The 15,866-nt window shown below is 30.0% G+C and overlaps 2 protein-coding genes and 1 long non-coding RNA gene across 3 annotated transcripts; 1 reads left to right on the top strand and 2 right to left on the bottom strand.

Annotated features, from left to right (window-relative positions):
• Positions 1-380: 380 nt before the first annotated feature.
• On the bottom strand, positions 381-8,460 carry stmA (Protein EFR3 homolog stmA). Its single transcript, XM_033340011.2, has 16 exons — positions 7,846-8,460; positions 4,731-4,807; positions 4,108-4,223; positions 3,724-3,886; positions 3,408-3,560; positions 3,175-3,281; positions 2,948-3,091; positions 2,753-2,831; positions 2,523-2,658; positions 2,180-2,451; positions 1,920-2,092; positions 1,475-1,835; positions 1,191-1,390; positions 1,016-1,115; positions 784-939; positions 381-716 (listed from the first exon to the last, which is right to left on the bottom strand). Exons 1-16 carry the CDS (start codon positions 7,925-7,927, stop codon positions 564-566), a joined length of 2,472 nt encoding a protein of 823 aa, XP_033195902.1. The 5' UTR covers positions 7,928-8,460; the 3' UTR covers positions 381-563.
• On the top strand, positions 5,771-7,107 carry LOC117159850 (uncharacterized). Its single transcript, XR_004464648.2, has 3 exons — positions 5,771-6,391; positions 6,640-6,758; positions 6,838-7,107. It is a non-coding gene; the product is annotated as an uncharacterized LOC117159850 (long non-coding RNA).
• Positions 8,461-9,121: 661 nt separating the features above from the next.
• Positions 9,122-11,575, bottom strand: LOC117159858 (chymotrypsin-1). Its single transcript, XM_076624836.1, has 4 exons — positions 11,456-11,575; positions 10,848-11,179; positions 9,966-10,217; positions 9,122-9,668 (listed from the first exon to the last, which is right to left on the bottom strand). Exons 1-4 carry the CDS (start codon positions 11,502-11,504, stop codon positions 9,528-9,530), a joined length of 774 nt encoding a protein of 257 aa, XP_076480951.1. The 5' UTR covers positions 11,505-11,575; the 3' UTR covers positions 9,122-9,527.
• Positions 11,576-15,866: the final 4,291 nt, after the last annotated feature.

The raw sequence follows: 15,866 nt of genomic DNA, 5'->3' as shown, positions 1-15,866 counted from the left end.
ATTACAACTTCCTCAAAATTTTGTTACATTTTTATACAATATTATACCAGTGATATGCGGATATTAAAGCAAATCTTGTCAATAAAACAGCATTGACATTATATTACATAATTTATCAGTAATAGGGTATTAGTACATAAATGTGCCACTATTTCTTTTTATGGGTTGCACAAGAAGGAATGTGTTATGAATCGCGCAACATTAATTTACATAGTACAAACAATTATGAAATGATAGTTTCAAATTATTTTAAATATTTTTGCAAACATAACGAGCAATAAATTTAACAAAATTGAAATAATACTTATTATAATTATAAATAAATAATAATAAGTATTAATCATTTATAAATATTAAAAAGAAATATATATACACAAATGTAATTAATATTAAGCAAATATAATTGCACACATTAAACTGTATCAAAATGCGTTATATGTACAAATTGTTCTACATTTTTTTAACGTAAAATGTATAAATAAGTTAAGTTGATTATAATTGACATATGGCAATTGTAATGTCCAACTTAATAAAAATGTCATAGCAAGAAAAAACTCGTCATTTTAATAAACAAATAATTCTGGGAAATGTATTTCATAAGCTGGAGCTTGACTTGGTTTGGTATCTGTTGGTGGTCCACCTGGTTGAGTTGCATTTCGTGGATCAACGGATAATGTATTAAATATCTCTGACAGTTTACTTTGTAAAACATCATGCTGTAAAATTATTTATCATTATTTTTATGTTTTTTACCAATAAGAAATTTATTAACTATTTTTATACCTTTGGTTGTGTCTTTGATACCAAATCTTGGAATGGTGCGTTTCTAAAGAAGTGCGATAATTGCATTCGTTTTTCTTCCTCTATGACATGATTATTATTATTTTCTGTTAGAATTCGTTTCATACTCTCAAAAGTTAACTCTTCTCCTGGTAATTTCTGAGAATGAAAGGTATACAAAAAATAGATTATTAGAAGGTTATAAATAAATTAGAACTATATATAAAGGATGTACTTTTTGAACACCAGGAGATGAGCCACCACTATCTAATTCAGTAGCACCAGAATTAATATCGGCTAACGAATTTCGTCCAGCACTATCGACCCACGAATGCCTAAAAATATGAAATTGATAATTACAAAGATTACACAATTAATAAAATGAGAAAAATTGTTATAATTACTATTACCGATGTTGTAGTGAGATACTACTATAACCAGATCCCTGTTGCAATTTTCCACTGTCAAGACCAGCTCCTTTTAAACATTCGCTTAAAACAGTTTGATCAACTAATAGAGCGGGTGCTAATCTAGAAGATAAACCACTATCATACTGAGATTGCAAATCAGGCAAAAGATGAGGTGCTTCCTTTCGTCGTACTTCTACAATCTTAAAATATAAAAATTAAAGGAACTAGAATATATTCTTATTGACCAGAATATGTACCAACAAACGAAACAATTTGTAACTTACTTTATTTGCGTAATCCATGAGTGAAGTAATATTACAAACATAAGATATTAGTACAAGCAAACTGATGACAATAGCGTGCAAATTAAATTTGAGTGAAATACTGATTTGGCCACTTGTTAAAGCCAAATCCTGAAGACTCAGCACTAATCTTAATAACTCCAACACAGTTTCTTCTGAGGCCAATTCCACGGCAAGTAATGCCAATGTTGTATATATAGATTCTACGTTTTCCACCATGTTACTTGCCAATTCTAACGATTCATATAACGCTAAATAAATTTCAGGGCCATGTTTACGAATAAATATCACATCTGGTCTGGATCCTTTTTCGATTGTAAGATCAAGTTGTGCAACATTTACTCTGTTCAATAAAAATGATAAGATTATATTTGGGAAGAAGAAAAAAAATGATATAAATTAAAACAATCTATTATTGACAACTTACGTAGGTTTCGCAAGTTTCGTAATATTTTGATGCCTATCGATTAAAGTATGAAAGATTTTTTGTACTAAAAGCCGCATTTCAGCATCTGCTGCAAGTGACATTCTTAACAATGGCTCCAAAAAGCTTGGTGGAAAAGTTGTATTCAAATGTATAGTTTGGTATTTTGTGCCAACCTGAAATGTATTTACACAAATGTAATAAGAAAAAAGTATGTATTAAGTAGCGTGCGTGTTTTGCTCGTGTTAATGATGTATAATTACTTTTAGAAGAGATTTTAGAAGAATACTTTGGAGTAGCACATCTCCTTTACCGACTGAAACTATACGATCTGGTTGACTATATGGAACTTTGCTCATTATGAACATCATAATTTCTATTTTCTGATAATCTGGAAGATGATTTGCAAACTCTCCAAGGGCATTAATAAGAGCCTCTTGATATAATTGTTCATCATTACTTGAAGATTGATTTCTTGTTACACTAACTCTAAGATGAGATAGCAGAGAATTTATTATCTCCAACACAGAGGGACCTTTAAAAATATGTTATTTTATATAATTCTGCAATACAAATAAACAAATTTTCATATGTATTAAAACTTACCAACACTTTCACCAGCTGCAATGGAAATAATTTTGGACAAAGTATCTGCAATACTTGTTCTGATCTTGGGGGATGATTTTGAATGATCATCAAGATGAATCATTAATGCTTCCACAACTGTATAAGAGTACTGTGACTAAAAATGTTTGATATATTTTGATATTTATTCATTATCCTTTTTTAAATACCCATTGATAAGTATTAACAATATTTAATGATTTTCTTCTAACCTGAATGGAGAACATAATTATCCTAAATGTATGAATAGCAAAGTAATTAGGGACCCATAACTGATGGTTATCTAAATGCCTGTAAATAATTTTTATTGTATTAATATGTTCATTAAAATTTTACCTCCAATTATTTTTGTTCACAATAAAAGGTATACAATGACAAACTTTAAATGGAAAATGTAACATACAAACCTTAGAACGGGTCGAATAACGCATCTTATATGACCAAATGATGCTCGGCCAACGAGTTCTCGCATACAAGTTTCTGCAAATTGTGGTGGGTCCGATCGTTCCTCAGTTGGGCTATCTGGTGTTGCATCTTCTTTATTAGAATATCTATCAAAATGAAATTGTAAATATATACATAATAATCAGTTTACATAATGTACATATGCAGTGGTTTCTTCTGTATATATCACCTTGAGTTTTGCATATTGTATAACAACGAAGGAACAATTTTATCCATGTGCACAGGTTCCCAAATGTTTTCTACTAGATCATCAGAAAGTGTTTTCCTTACTACACCCTATATTAGAAAATATAATACAATAAATTTTTTAAAAACAACAAATATGTAATTAATTCCAATTTATAATAAAATAATTTTGATTAAACTACTAGTTATACATATTTAACTATACAAAGATCATGCCTGCAATCCCTGAATTCCAGCAAGCCGTATCTGTTTGCGGATAGCGTGGTCATTGTGGTTGGAGTGGCACATTGCAGAGTATTTTGATACAAAGAAATCGTAACGTGTGTGATAAGACGGCGTATCCTGCTCGATGTTTGCAAACCGGACAAACTGGAAGAAGCCAGCACTTTGTTCAACTGAATTGAAAGATGCCAAAAATACAATTATTTTTGATAGTAATAAATGATAAAGTAACATTAAAAACAATTTTATATTAGAAAATACAAATAAATATAATAATATAAAGTATCTAAAATTATTTAATGAAACTTACAGATTGGGTTGCCAGTATTTGTAATTGTGGATCAGTAGATTCTAACAATTTCTGTATCATCTTTAAAAAGCTTTCAACAAATAAATTTAAAGTCTGAGCATGGCATGCTACTAAAAGCTGATCCATTGCTTCCATAGCAATGACAACAAATCCATTTCTTCTCCTGTATTATAAATATGTTTATTTATATATTTTCTTATTTAAATATAATACATGCAGATAAGAAATTAACATTTTGTAAGATAATGATTAATGACATATTTATATGACTGGCATATAACATAAGTAAACAAGAATTTACATTGATCACATGAGTGTGCATTTTTAACAGTTATTAAATTAATTATATGCAATTCTCTATCACTTAAGTTGTTTGTGTCATACCTGTAAATGTCCCTGGAAGCCCTTTGAAACAAATATTCTCCAATCCTGTCTAGTTTTTCAGGGCTACTCAATGAATAAAAGGTCAGTTTCTCCATGTTATTTTTTACTAAGCCATCCTAATTATAAAAATATTAGTGTATATAAAAAGTACTAAATGTTAATTTCTATAATATTAGATAGCAAGATTGATGTTTTAAATTTAAAAATCAATAAAATCAAGACTAAATGTCAATCGCATGTGTATTAATAATTTTATCATGATACACTCCTTCTTGTACTTATACATATATATCTTTTAATAATAACATATTTATACATAAACAAAATATTTGTAAACTATGTGAGAATTGACACAAAATTCAGTTCACTTAGAAAAAAGAAATTACAAGTGAGTAAGCCAATTAATATTTTAATAAATATGATTAATTACCTAACAAATATCTCGTCCTTATATTGTTCAATAAAATAACAATATTCTTTTTAAATGAATTTGATGTTATAGATTAATACATACATGAAAAATACGAATTACGTAATGAAACTGCGATATGATATATTTATTGTGAGAGATAATATAAAATAATTATGAAAGTTTGTTAATATATCAAAAATATAAAGTTTACCTGAGGATTTACTGGAAAGATATTGTCAACGAGTCTTTTATATCGTGGGCGTAAAGCTGAACAGCACCAGCAACAACCTGACAGAAATAGAAGGAAAGAAAATATACACAGGCGAAAAATATGTTTCCGTGAAATATATCGGATGATAGGTGAAAACTAACTAATCGTACGTAAATATGAAAGGGACATCTCACGAAAAAATTATACGCTTCAAAACAAAATCACGATATTTACCAAACATTTCGTTACGATCGAAAAACTACTGTACACTCGAACAAACTTCGATCGACTGATGTAACCAATAGAATGTGTACTTTTAAGCCGCTACCAAAAATCATTATGCGATTTGCTCTATATGCAATTGTTATTTATAAAATAGTGTAAAATACTACTATATGGAGTTTATTAATTTGTACAGTAATTGTAATGTGTATGAGTTAAGTTACAAACAAGTATTTTGTACAGTTTATCATAGACCAATTTACATTTATCTTCAATGACAAAATTTTGTCACGAAGAATTTAAGGTCGGTAAGATTTATTTCGTTTTTGTCGACCTGAGTTACATTTCAAAATGTAGGTAAGAGTCGAAAGATGGCAGTATGATTTACTTTTTCAATATTTGAATTTTCATTTAAAAAAGATATTGAAAAAGTTTCATGTTTTTTTTATTTTATAAAGAAACATATTATTTAAAGATGTTTTATCATATTATGTTTTTAACTACGTTTCAAATGAAGCGTAGATATAGTTTCTCATAGTTACAAATTTTATATCAATTTATTTAACATCATCTTATTTAAAAGTAGAATAACTGGAAGATTTAAATATTATTAAACACGTAAGTACTGTCGCTATCCATTAGCAATTCTACGATATCTTTATTCTCATTGCATACAGTTATTATGAGTATAATATGGATTATAAATACAATAATATCAATTACTAGAAGATTTAAATATTATTCATGAAAGAAACGATGGAATTAAATCAATTAAAATAAAGAAACATACTCATCGATATTTAAATATTTCCATTAAAATGTATATTGTTCTAATCACTGTATTTAATCGTGTCAACGCTATTCTTCAAACTTTTAAGTGCAGGTGTCCATAATTTGTACTTCCTTGTCGTAAGAAATGCAATAAAGAATCGAAGATAAGAGAATCGCTTTCTTTTTACTAAAATTGACAATTCTTACTAACGATCAAAGAAATTAATTACTCAGTTATCAACGTTAGTTACCCACGAATATGGATTTTCCACTTTAACGTAATCAGTGTACTGTGCACAAACACAAACGAACTGCATTCTTCACCTTTATGAGACACATATACGTGCATTATCTGGGGAAAAACTATTTTAAGGTAAAAGCGCGAACGCCTGTCAGCTAAACCGATTCAGGAAGACAAGATGTTCCGAATGTTGACAGCGCGCTTCGAAAATCAATACAATATCGCGCGTTTATCTGTTTGCACGTTTGCAAATAACGGTTATATGGAAATTATTCTATCATACTTAGTATACCAAAATCAATTTATATCATCTATCTATGTCGTAAAATTAATGTTACATATTAGAAAATTAGGAAATTGATTACGAAAATGCAATAAAGACACGGTCATCGTTTAATTTGGTCGAACATCAACTTGGAATTTTGAGGTTATTATACGCTGTTTTGTAATTGCATACAATTTTGTATTATTTTCAAATGTGTGTATGTGTGTGCGTGCGTGTGTGTGTTTTAGCGAATATTTTGTTACAAAATTATAGAATCACTTGATTAGAAATTCTTAACTTACTTTTACACAATTTTTAGAACAATTTTCAGTTGATCGTCTGATCTTGTTCAGTCGGAAATGAATTAAATTCACGCATGTTTAACAAGTTTTCAAATTTGATTTTTTCAGGAAACGCAACTTACAATGTAATTTTGCCATTCTTGGTTTTCGTTTTATTCTGAGCCACGGGAACATCCACGCTATACTTATATTCTTCGAATTACGATAGTAAAAATAATACGAGACAAGTAAATATAAATAATACGAATAAATTTTATTTCAAATATTATATTCTTGCAAATATTACAACATACAGTTTGTTTTTAGGAAACTTAAACTAGGTCGTACGAAGGTATTCGATTGAAACATGAAACACTTGCAAGATAATATAGTGTGCAGGATATCCTCAAAGTTTATGCAAAGTAATGAATATTACTTATATACACCATCGATAAATCGATAGACTTATATTAATGCCGTCATAAATACACAATTTTCGCTACAAAGCTGCAGAAGTTCGAAGAAATGAAAAGCATTACAACTGATTATTTTTCATTGCTCCCATAACTCTTTTGTCAAACTACTTATATAATAATTCTTGTATGCTTTTGATGCACAATTTTATGGTTGCGAATGTTATATCAAAAGAATCCAGATGTAGGTTTGTCAAACTACATGGAAACTGTTGCGAGTTGCGATAACAACCGTGCGAAAGCACGTGTTCCACAGCTTCAGTCAATCTCCTATTGACTCTTGAACTCTAGATAAAAGTCTAAAAGTTAATTTTATGGAATTACCAAGAATGTTATGCGAAAATATAGAGTAAATTAAACTGCATCAATCGTAATTCCTTTAACAACTTTCAACTGAATAAGTTCAAAGTGTATGTATTTTATAGATAATGAATTAATCGGATTGTACTCGATTTTGTAGATAATTTCCACTTTATTTTTATCGAGGAAGCTTTTTAACAATTTATTTAACTTTCCAACAAATGCATCGAAGTAAGTGTCCTAATACATACGTACTTAAAGTGCCTGCAAGAGGTATTTGCACGTACAGTTATTTTCCAATAAAATGTTTTTTTTATTACATTTTACATTTCATTTTCTTAGTGCAAATTTTTGTAGTCACACGCAGATGCCACGAAACGATACGAAATTTAATATACATGAACCTAATTAATTAATATGTAACCGGCTATGATAAATACAGTTGTATAGAAGGTTTGTTTCCAGTTACTGTACATACTGCAGTGCATATATCATTTCTAAAATTTTTACTTTTAACTAAAATGTTTATCATCTTATCGTAAAACAACTGATTTGTACTTACAGCCTGGGTCAGTGCACTTTCGTGCGAGAATCTCGAAAACGTCAGGCACCTCTGTCTCGAGGCAGCATTTGATCATAGCCATCTCCTCCACCAACTTCGCATCCCATGAGCATTTGCACCAAAATATTAAGATTCCACTGTTTTCAATCGTTTTGTAGATTTAATTCGTTGGAGTCAACATAACTTCTTGTATAAAAGACCGACGAATGAAGAGGAATGCGAGAAACCGAACGGGTGGTACTGACACGACGTCGACGCTCGGCGTCGCGACGCTCGTGCCCTACTAACCCGCATTTCGTGCACGATGCTACCCTTGGCAATACTTTTCCTGACTACGTCATGCGATGTACACGCGCCTGTGCAAGAGGGTTGTCGACGTGGAACAGGGTGCGGGAGGAGAACAACCCCGTGGCGTCTCTGCTAATAAAGCTTATCCTCGTCAGGGTCGCGGTCCATGTAAATCAATGCCGAAAGAGGGTGGAATATTGTCACGGCTGACCAAATACAGCGGCTCACGAAAGTATGCGAACTCTCTTAGAAACTCTGTGTATACAATCCGGCCCGAGTGTTTGAAACATCTTTTGCTTTTTCGACAAACGTTTTCGTATATCTGTCCGAGAAACAAGATACGAAAGTTAAACAAGTTAAACAAGTTAACACGATTGCGAATTTTTATGAATTTATAACAAATTTGAAAGAACGAAATTGCACAGAATGCACATAATATGAACAGATGTATGAAATATTCAAAGTATAGCGCTTCCTATAATACTTGACAGATGAAACAATTTTCTATCCGTGTTCTACGTTTCCAATTGTATTCTCTACAATTTGCATAAACATTCGCAGTCTTCCAATTATAATTCCAACACTATCAAAGAATAACATTATGAATAAAACAGTTATTTACTCAAGGTAGTCATTATCTTTTAAGGCAATATGATGTCCTTTAAGATCTGTTGAGACCGAAACATACTGCAAATTTTTGAGCGGGAGGATATACCTAATTAATGCTGTTTACAATATAAGTTGTAAACAGAGTATTTTTCTTTTAGAGATAAAACATCGTTTTTCGAAATTAGTTTACAAATTGTATCTTGAGTTTGTTAGACCTTACACTGATATTCTTAGAATAGCAGTAATAGCTCGATGTATTTGTATGTAGATTGTAGAACTAGACACTAAAACTAGAAACTAATAGGTAAATTAATTTTTAGTACAAGACAAGAATAATACGTAAAAGCAAATATGGAGGTAAAATAAAGAAATGCATAAAGCAAATTAACCGATGAATTATATTATTTATAACAACTGTATATTATTTCTGAGAACTGTAATGTCATTCCATCAAATTTTGATTTTTGGCGATAATACCTAACATAAAGCATTGCGCGATTTAATGATATACAGTAAAAGTTCTATAAGGAACCTCGCAATCGAGTGGGCCTTTTGACTGACCCACACGTTCCGCGATACCAAAGACGGCGAGGACAGTGGAACAGCGTCGATGACGTCATCGTTCACTGACGATAGTAATTGATCTCATTGTATATAAATTTAAAGATTAAAATTTACAAGATATCAAATTAATCGATTGACACTATAGTGAATGTAATTCTGCTTATTTACGGATAGAAAATATGAATTGTACAATAATTATTATTTAAGTTTCGGATTCTAAATTAAAATAAATTTCTGTTGATGAAGCTTTTGTATTGAGAGACACGAGTGTAAGCATCAGGGTAGCCTTCAGCACATGGAATGACAAAGGAAGCGATACCTACAAGTTGGCCATTGTAGACAAGGGGACCGCCACTATCACCCTGTAGGGAGAACAAATATTTTTTGTGAAACTAATTTTGGAAAATTATAAACAGATTCTAAATTCATACCTTGAATAACCATATAATTATATGGCGAATTATATGAATTGAGTGTAAGTATTTGTAAAATTATATATATATATATGAAAGAAATGTTGTATATATATTCCATTTTTTAGTTTTAGAAATTTGAACTTGAAGTAGAATATTAGGGTGTCACTTCGATGAATGTGTATATTAGCTGTGATATGTGATCATATTAATTTGAAGAACATAAAATTGAAGTTTAGTACGTACCATACAGATACCAACACCCTTTTTGTTATAGGCACACAAGTGTCCAGGGTAGATCTGGATTCCCAAGCGCTTCTGACAATCTGCATTGTTTAGAAGATTTACGGTTGTCGTTTGTAGGATATTAGGCAAGTTGCCTGCGTTAGCACTGGTTCTTCCCCAACCGGTCATTCTCAATGTTGCACCAACTGGTGGATCAGAAGAAACGAGAGGAATTGGCTTCTGGTTAGCGTTTATGCTAACCGGGCTAGCGAGCTGAAATTATTACAAATATTGATATATTTGCAAGTGAAATCTGGTTAAAGGAAATAGCTTTATCTGAGTTTTCATGCGTTCTAACCCTTTGACAGTATAACAAAATGACGTAGAATTCAGAATTAATGATTTAGAAACTAATTACATGTCTCTTTATCTACAAGATTTTACATACAAAAAAATATATACATTTTCAACTTTATACACATAGGGAATAAATATCGATAATTATGTTACATATTTGACTGTCTGCCCCAATTTTTCTCGCTGTGAAAGGGTCGAGTAACATCTTTTTTTTTTCTTTTCAGATACGTTCGTTATTACAATCAATTGGAATAAAGTATTTTGATGTGTATTATATGCAACTATTTATATAGTATAAAAGAAAAAGAGTAAGACGTAATAATGACTACTGATTTGAATGACTATACAGGAAGGTAACTATGAAGGTGAAATTGTAATATCGCCGATGTAGACGATGTACAGTTGTATCGTTGGCGTGGGTTCATTTTCACAGTTAGAAATAAATATTTTATCGTTATTAATGTTAATGCTACATTTCGATAAAACTGAAGAACTTTGTACGTTGTAAAATATTATTCCGTTCTACGATATTGATTTCTTACTTACAGTGACTACAGCAACGTCATTTCTGAAAGACTCGGCAGAGGTAGGCTTGAAATCGGGGTTGTAGACGGCCGACTTAACAGCGTGGGTTTGACCACCACTTGAGAGGGTAACTGTACCAGTTACGACAGTGAAATCCTTGTATGGAGGAGACACAATACCGTGGATGCAGTGAGCAGCAGTGACTACGTGTTTATTGGTAACCAGAGTGCCACCGCAGAAGTGTCTTCCATTTTGTCTAAGCGATACTTGATAAGGATACTGACCAAGGCGAGCATTGGTGCCACCGACGATTTGTTCGCCAATCTCGTTCGTTTGGTTGCTGGCAAAGACGTCTATATAAATCAAATTTCGAATTAATTTTTCTTATTACAATATTATGCATAGTAACGAACTTGTTATTTTTTCATTTCGTTCCTATCCAGGTAATATGCAGAGCATGAAATTCAACTTTAGCGAATTCAGAACAGATAAGAGAATTATAATTGGATTATTTCAACGTTTGTTACTATTAAAGAAGAGTCGAATTTAATGGAGTTTATTAATAGAATTTAATTTTTTAATTTATTTGATTAGAATTTAATTTGTTTGAATTTCTATTATTTACTTACCGCCGAAAACGACGCCGATTATGAAGACGACTAACGCGAGACGTGTCATTGTAACTCGAAGAATTTTGAAACTGCAGTGTAATGATACGAATGAACGATTTCCTTTTATATGAATATCGATGTTTGAAATAGGTACTCGGATACATATCGTTATCGATACATATCATGATAAGCTTGAAAGTTAATCACATAAACACAGAAAAGTTATAAGAACATCATACTTGAATTATCAATTTTAATGATTACTTAGAAGCAAACATTTATACCTTTTGACCGCATGCGTAATAAAATGATTTAATGCGATTCGAAGTATTATAATAATACAATTATCGCTTTTAAAATAACGTTATTCTATTTCGGCTCGATATCTCTTGTAAAGATTATCTTCCACTGTTTTTATTGTTACTGGCTGTAATGTTTATATTTTCACGTTTTTCATGGTTTCCATATCTTAGAAAAATTCATATATTTACTTTGATATGTTTTTATCAACTTTATGTTTTGTACGAATACAATACTTTTAAGAAAAGTTTATTAATAAATAGAATGTGTATAATTATGTTTGAATACAATATAGAAACTATTTATGAAATGATATTTATGTTATATTATGAGTTTATTACTAATAAACTTGACAGTTTAGTTATTTAAATCACTGCTTATTTATTTAAAAGATTTTATACGGTACATAAGATGAATTTTGTTAAAATTATCATTTCAAGGCTTGTTGGATACGCGAAAAAGTGTCATGAACACTGTTTGGAAATATCAGGTTTATCAATAATGTAAGGAATAGTACGAGATACAACAGTAACCACGTGAGTCCTATAAACCAATGGACTACTGCTATCACCCTGTAAGAAAAGGATTTTAATTATCTTCGTAGATAATCGTTAATAATTATCTTGTGAAAGGCAAATAGAAAAGGAGCTTTTATATTTTGCAATCCACGCTCACTGACATTGAGATCTAATAATGCAACATTTTGATTATTTATTAATCGCAATTAATGTTATTTAAGTTTCTCAAAAACCAGACTGATCGCCTTTATTCTTTGTAAATTATTCAATTTTTTTACTTCTCTCTGAATTTTCATTTAGGGCGTTTATCAATTGATAAGGGGGTTAACCTTCGTGAGACGTTTCGTAATATCGATGCAAACTTGTCGATGTTTATGTTGTATGTACCATGTCCAACGCTACGGAAGGTGCAAATAACGTCTTCTCCAACATAGAACTTTTGACATTTCTTCGGATCGACAATTCCAACCACCAAATATGGTAAAACGCTGAAAACCTTTCCATTTTTAGGATTTGCCTTTGGTCTGGCAATTCGAGGTGGAACAGCCTTTTGAAATTTGTTAAATTCGATGGGTTTGACAAGCTGAGAAAACAATAAGCAATATAGAATAATAACAAATAATTCTAAAGTATTGTTTCTTTTTATCAAGTATTTCAAATCCCACGAGAGGTACATATGTATGATATTTGTGACGATATTTAGACGAAGAGCATGTAGCTACAAGAAAGTACAATATTTGTATGGACAAAAAAAAAACATGCAGCACAACTAGAGCAGAGTATGAATCTTGACAAAGAATGCTGTTAAGATGTGAAGCTGACTAACAGTAGCATCACCATAGACGCGATGATTGTCCACCCTTGGGATACAGTACAGGGAAATTGACCACTGCTCGCGTCATTAGCCCCAATTTCTTGGAATCATCGGCAGAAGTTTAGGTAAAAATGTTTACAAGGAATATCTACTTTTTTGTTGATATACAAATATCATTCTATTCCTTGGCGTTCGTTACAATCCACGCACCGGATAAGTGAAGATAGTTTATGAATAGACTGCGGATTTTTATGCATTTATGGGAAATTTAAATGTGTAAAAAAAGTATGTGTATATAATGAAGTGCAGAGAATACGCAAAAATATACAAAATTCTTTAAATAAACACCTGATTCTAATATTCAGATAGCGAAACAAATCTCCGCGTAGGTTTCGTTCTTTTAGTTATATTTATAAAAGTATATTTTTGCATAATAATAAGTATAAAGCTTAATGTTTTTATTAGCGATTTGAAATTAAGTTTGAAATTGGACGAATTATAACTGGATAATTTTTATTCTGATTTCGAGCTGCAATTACTACAAAATAAATTGTTATAAATCTTAAGTATGTCGTGCTATCATATTGCAAGTACGAAACAAGTTATGAAATCTATACGTACATATATGGAGAAAACGTAAGCGTTGAAACAAATGAAGTTTTAATTAATTTAATGATTTGTATTACGTTTCGTAGTAATTTATTTCGTGTATTTTTCACTTACTGTCTAGTGATGAAAATAACAACTAATGCGAGACGAGTCATTGTAACAATGAAATCGATACGATGATGAAGTTCTGTGATTTTTCTATATAGGATTTTCAATAAATATGATTAGCCTTGAAAACGGATAACATATGCATAGAAATTATGCATCTAAACTCCAGTTAAATACGCAGTATGTATACATATGCATGTTATAAACAACATTGGTTATTTACAGAGATGTTTTCAATAGATTACATTTGAAGTAAACAGTTCTGTTTCTTTATTTTCTATGCTGATTCGTAATTAATAAATGTATTCTATCGATTTCTGTGTGACAGCTCATAAAATATGAATATTTGTATGTATACACAACATCTTGCAAATTTGATTAATCTTGAAGATAGTTAATGTTGTTCGTATAAAAATTCTGAAACCATATGTGACACACATTTTTGACATGTGCGAATTTGTATTTATAAATTTTCGTCTTAAAGAATGTCTTAGGATTTAGACAAAGTATAATTTTTCAGTGATAATTCAGTGTACATAAAATTATCAGGGTATTAAAAAAGAAAAAGTTGGGTCAAAAATATAATATATAATATATAATATATAATATATAATATATAATATATAATATATAATATATAATATATAATATATAATATATAATATATAATATATAATATATAATATATAATATATAATATATAATATATAATATATAATATATAATATATAATATATAATATATAATATATAATATATAATATATAATATATAATATATAATATATAATATATAATATAATAATAGGAAACAAATGTAGGAACAGAAAGGAGCGATGTGTCTCATTCATACGTTCATAGGTTTTTACGTCGAAAGAATGATAAAATTAAATGTGCTAGAAATAACGAAGATATAGCAATCGATAAGATAAATCATATTAAGTACTTGAATAATGCTCGATAGATAATAATAAAGAGCAAATTAAAAATTAATTTATCAAATTAATTTAGAAACTGATAAGAAGCTGAGATTGTAAAACGAAGAATATACGTCAATTGGCTGCCTGACTTGCTAAAATATTTATAAATACAAAAATACTAGTTTGAAAACCTGTAACTATAATATTGACTCATAAACGTAAGGTAGTATTATAACAAAGTTTAATCGATGGGTAATAATTAAAATTTGAGAATGTCATTGGTAAAGCATACTCACAAGTGTCATTTACACTTGCGGTAAACAAATATTTCCATACCTTGCCGATTACTTTGATAAATTAGATTTCTTAAAACATATGTATATTTGTAATTCCTAATTTCTTATGATAACATAATCAGGCGATTAAATAATAATTTTGAAATTGCGAACCTGTAGCGTTACTATGTCAATATATACAGAAGGATATATACCGATTTCTATCAATAAAATTTGTATGCATAAGAAGAATATTATCAATGTAGAAATATTTTCCCAGTTTTCTACAAGTCAAATTTCTCCTACAATTAAAATTTTCCGTACTTTAAGATGTTCGGTAACAAATGGTAAAAAATGTAATGACCTATTTCTATAACAGAAAATAAAATGAAGAGTAAAGAAATTGCTTTTCAGGTTTTGTTTATTAGTTATTGACAAATAAAAATTGACCAAAATATCTCTGACGTACAGCACACTGAAATATCATCCATTAATTCAAATTACATAAAATCTCTTTACCCTAAGAAGTTATTTATTTGGTTTGAAATATTTTTTCAAATTTCTACTCTCATTCTTATTTAATCAAATCATTTGGCTTCAAATAATATGGAGCATTTTATTAAAGTGAGTTTATTGTTTTAATTGACTTGGAATATGCTTTCCAGTCGCAAGTAATGTTGAAGGCTTTCAACTACTCTCTATTTCCGACTACGTTGCTAAATAACGTAATATTTTCCAGTTTCGCATTTGTTGTTGACATTAGTTGCCTAAAGCAAGTCGAGCATTTTTTAACTTTCGATACAAACATGTTCCATGTACATAATGTTTTTATTATATTCACAATAGTAATTAACATCGTAATTAACATTTTACATACATACATAACC

The sequence above is a fragment of the Bombus vancouverensis genome, chromosome 2 (assembly GCF_051014615.1).
Source record: "Bombus vancouverensis nearcticus chromosome 2, iyBomVanc1_principal, whole genome shotgun sequence".
Lineage (NCBI taxonomy): Eukaryota > Metazoa > Arthropoda > Insecta > Hymenoptera > Apidae > Bombus > Bombus vancouverensis.
Note: the sequence above shows the minus strand (reverse complement) of the source record. Positions and strands in the feature narration are given on the sequence as shown.